The sequence below is a fragment of the Vicia villosa genome, unplaced genomic scaffold (assembly GCF_029867415.1).
Source record: "Vicia villosa cultivar HV-30 ecotype Madison, WI unplaced genomic scaffold, Vvil1.0 ctg.002487F_1_1, whole genome shotgun sequence".
Lineage (NCBI taxonomy): Eukaryota > Viridiplantae > Streptophyta > Magnoliopsida > Fabales > Fabaceae > Vicia > Vicia villosa.
The window spans coordinates 275,697-280,304 of record NW_026705943.1 but is presented as its reverse complement, the minus strand read 5'-3'; the positions used below and the strand labels follow the sequence as shown (position 1 = coordinate 280,304).

Sequence of the window (4,608 nt, the reverse complement as noted above, 5' to 3'; positions counted from 1 at the left end):
TTATTAGCCATTAACTGATTCACTTCTTATAAAGCAAAATTAAATTGGAAATGAAAACTATACTTAATGGCATTTGGGTAAATTTGCAATTAACTAGAACTATTAATTTGTAATATTTGACAACTCATTTGGGTAACTCTAGCCAATATATATGGTTGGGTAGATAAGAAATCACCTTTTTTATAACCGAATTTTGAAGTGGCTATTATTTTTAGGTAAAAAATATTATATAACATAACAAGTTTGAACATTTTTCAATCAAAAATATTAAATAACATAACAAGTTTGACCATAGACACGTGTCTTTATTTTTTTGCACTCATTAACTCGCAAAACTTGGTGAGATCACTAAATTAATATAAACCATAAACATGTGGCGGCAACCTTGGCTCTGCAACTGCCACAAGTGGCACAGCTTTGGTGGTTCCACCATGAGATTCAGAAAGGTCAATGCATGACATATTTGGTGGCACGCTCCAAGTGAAGCTATGTAGCAACCTCGCAAACAACATAACAGTCATTGAAGTTCCAAGCATGACTCCTGAACATCCACGCCTTCCAGTACCAAATGTTACCAAGTCCAAACTAGGTTCCGACAAATTAAGATTATATCCTTCTACCTTAAGATGTCGTTCTGGATTGAACTTGAGTGGATCTTTCCAAATTCTAGGGTTTAGACCAATTCCTTGTCTCCTGATATACACATGACTCCCTTTTGGGATAAAGTAGTTCGCAACAACTGTGTCTTTCATTGCAACATGTGGAAGGTTGAAATCACAAATCGGGTGACGACGAAAAGCTTCTCTTACACAAGCCTTCACATAGTTTAGTTTAGGAAAATCAGATTCTTGTACTAGCCTTTCTTTTCCAACTACATTGTCCAATTCTTCTACAGCTTTTTTTAGTAGCTCAGGTTGATTTATCATTTCAGCAAGTCCCCATTCTACTGCATTTGATGGATTATCAACTGATGCAAGTGTCAATTCCTGTCAAAAATTTCATGACATCAAATTTATAATTTAAAAACTATCTTAAACAATTATAGCTTCTATTTGTACTGAGGTTTTCAATAATAATTTATTTATAAAAAAAATTAATAATTAAATATCTAAACCTTAAATCCTAAAGTTTAAACTTTAAAGAATTAAAATGAGATGAAAATAGTAGTGTAAGTTATATACCAAAACATTGGATTTAATTTCTTGCTCAGTCAAAAGTGGAATGTTGGTATCATCTTTGAGTGAGATAAGAACATCAAGCAAATCTTCTTTCTCTGCCCTTTGCCCATTCTTCCATTGTTGGATTCTATCTTCAATGATAGGATCATGATGTTTCTTCATAACCTTACAAGCCTTCTTAAGTATCCTTTCATGGCCATCCACGTCAAGGCCCCTCAAACATGGCATGAAATCAGAAACTGAGAAAGCAAAAAGATATTGCAAAACAGTAAAAACTGCTTCCACATATTCTTGTTCCTCTAAGCCAGGTCCAAAATCCTCACTACCATTTCCAAAGTACCTTTTATTCAAAAGCAACCTCCTAACAACATTTCCAGTGTATTGTTGTGCAGTAACTCCCACATTCACAAGTCGACCACCACCAATTTTAGTGCATTGGTTGTAAATATAACGCACAATGTTATCAGCTTCTTCCACCCTTTTTTCATGAAGCCATTGATGTCTAAGAGGTGAAACTAATTCATTAAGAACTAGTTTCTTCACTTTCTTCCATTGTTCTCCAAAAGGAGTGAGTGCTGTTGTTAAATATCCAGTAGTAACATACTCATTAGACCAACTACTAGGTCTTGATGCAAAATTTGCATCTTGTTTCACACATAGCTCACGTGCAATTGTAGAATCACTCACTAGAATGACATGAACACTACCTAAACGGACGCATGCGATATCCGTGTTCATGTCATTCATCATTTTTTGTATCCATCTAAACGTTGGCCTATTTGCAAGCATTTCAGGAATGTTGCCTACTATAGGCCAAGGTGTAGGACCTGGAGGGAGTTTTGGTTTTTCAGAACTTTTGCCACTGCGTTGATGTTTCATCAAGAGTGTAAAAGTAAGTAATGTGACTATGAGATACCAAAATGTTGGTGACAATTGATCAGAGACAATCAAAGGTTCCATGATTCTTGCTAGTGGGTAAATGTGAATGTAAATGATGATTTTTAGTGCACTTTATGCTTCTTATATATACTATATTTTCAAAATTTTTATTTTAAATTTATTTTGTCATTAATAAGGTGTACTCCCTCAGGCCATTATTACGAGCAAAAATTCTTTTTAGGTCCATTGAATAATGAACGTATCTTTATTATTTTTCCAAAAATATCTATTTCTTTTACTCATATCAGAATTTCTTAAAATTTAAATCAAATACATTGTACATGTGTTCTAAAACTTTGTATTGGTGGATGAGATTAAGCTCATGCGGTAAAAGTTTGATACATTGTTTACATGTATATACATTGTATGGTTATTATTATATAAATAGAAAAATAAAATAGATAAATTCTTCAAATCGTTTGATTACCTGTTTAGAATTTGTATTCATGATATAGACTATAATTTGTTAAGACCGTAGATATAGAAAATTAAAAAAAAGCTTTTGTTTTAATATTAGATTCATTTTTTAGATTATAACTAGTTCATATTTATAACTAATTTGTAATTTTAAACCAATTATATATTTTCAACTTCTTTAAACCAGTTATTTAATTTTATAAAAAGAATTATATGAAAAAAATATTTCAATAATTATGTTTTCAAGTAAAAACTTTCAAACTTTTTATTTTTGAAAAAAATATTTATTATTCGGAAATTTTAAATATCTGGAAAAAAAATATAAATTTATTTCAAAATTGACCTTTTTTATTTCTGGAAAAGCAAAAATTTTCAAAATATTTCTACAAAACAAATTTTGGGAAAATTTTTCTTTTTTATTTCTGGAAAAGAAAAAAATTCAAATTTTCTTTTTTATTTTTCGGAAACTTTTAATTTCTGGAAAAATAATAATTTTGTTTGTTTTCGGTATTTTTTTATTTCTAGAAAAAAATTTTCAAATTTTATTTTTCAAAAACTTTTTATTTCTGGACAAAAAGTTTATTTTTAATTTTCATAATATTTTTTACTCCCAATTAATTTTTTATTCTTTTTTTAAGAAACTGATTTATATAATTAGACCGATTTATAAAAGAAAACTGATTTTATCTGGCTCGTGCTACGGAGGCACGTTCACTGGCCAAGCGTTGTTTCTGCCTATCGTCCTTTGCAGAGACTCGTTTGCCACTCGAGTCCATTATTTTTGAACAAGATAATGTAAACATTGCATTAGTTATATGACATATAGATAGATAATAAAAGTAAGATGTATATATATTTTTTTGTTTAAACCTGTTTTTAAGGAAAATATGAATGAATAGAGTACCAATTCTTCGTGATAGTTCATAAAATACACTATTTACTCGCCCATTCTCACTACACAAAATAATTATTTATATTTAAATGATTTTAAAATGATTTTTTTAAAATAAAAAAAATAATATTTATTATTTTATTTTAATGATTAGTTTAATAATTTTTTTTTAAATTAAAAGAAATAATATTTATATTTTATTATAATGTTTTTTTAATAAGAGCTTATATATTAAAAACAAAAGGTGTTACAAGCTTCCACGATCAGTGAGGAGAGAAAACCCAAACCCCATCAAAAATGAGAAAACCTAAAGGTATTTCTAACCTATTATTTACAAAATCTCCTCTAATTCAGATAGGAATAGAATAAAAAATAATGAGGAAATTGCACTAAGATCCATATTTGCAAAAAAGTAGGTGCAAGAGTTTCCTTCTCTATATATATGCGTTTTGACTAATTGACAGAAAAACGACGGAGAGGTGGTTTCAATCCACCTATTCCTTAAACAACTCGGAAGCAAAAAATGGATGGGAAAAGCTTTAACAACCATTAAGAAATCAGTCTCAACCCAAAGCTTACTCCAACCACGGGCTTTTGCTAAGACAATCGCCTGAATAACTCTATAGAACTTGGCCACAAGAGAGGAAGAGTCATGCAAGTTGTTTGCAAAAGCCGTCAGAAAATCACCATAATTGTTTCTGAAAATGCCACCAGAACCCTTTTAATGTTATCAGGCAATACGCGCTATCGCAGTTGCACTTTAACCAATCTTAATTAGTGTAACGGTTGAAAAAATTCTGGTGTTCTTTTCCTTTAGCTTTTTCGGAAACCGCACGCACTATCCTTCACGCGAAATTTGGAAGGAGGAAGGCAGCCTTGGGGGGAATTGTTTCCTAGTTACACGAACTTTTAACTTATCTTAAACTAATAGGAAGGGGAAAAAATCTTAACCTACCCGGGGAGTTTGTGTTTAGGTGTGGGGATTTCACCTAATGAAGAGATCTGGGGTCCGGGAGGTTGGTTACATAGAGGGAAGGTATTAGCCCCCTAAGTATCCGTAGTACTCTACGGGAACCCTTTGCTGTTTGTGTTTGAATTTTATGTTTGTTGCTTGATTATTGGGAAAGTTTTTCCTTTGTGTTAGGAGAGGAAATGAAATGAAGATTGACAGGTGAACTGAAT

The 4,608-nt window shown here is 31.1% G+C and overlaps 1 protein-coding gene across 1 annotated transcript; it reads right to left on the bottom strand.

The window, feature by feature from the left end:
• Window positions 1-353: 353 nt before the first annotated feature.
• Window positions 354-2,144, bottom strand: LOC131638942 (isoleucine N-monooxygenase 2-like). The gene is made up of 2 exons (XM_058909467.1): window positions 1,182-2,144; window positions 354-986 (listed from the first exon to the last, which is right to left on the bottom strand). Exons 1-2 carry the CDS (start codon window positions 2,136-2,138, stop codon window positions 354-356), a joined length of 1,590 nt encoding a protein of 529 aa, XP_058765450.1. The 5' UTR covers window positions 2,139-2,144.
• Between the last annotated feature and the right edge of the window lie 2,464 nt (window positions 2,145-4,608).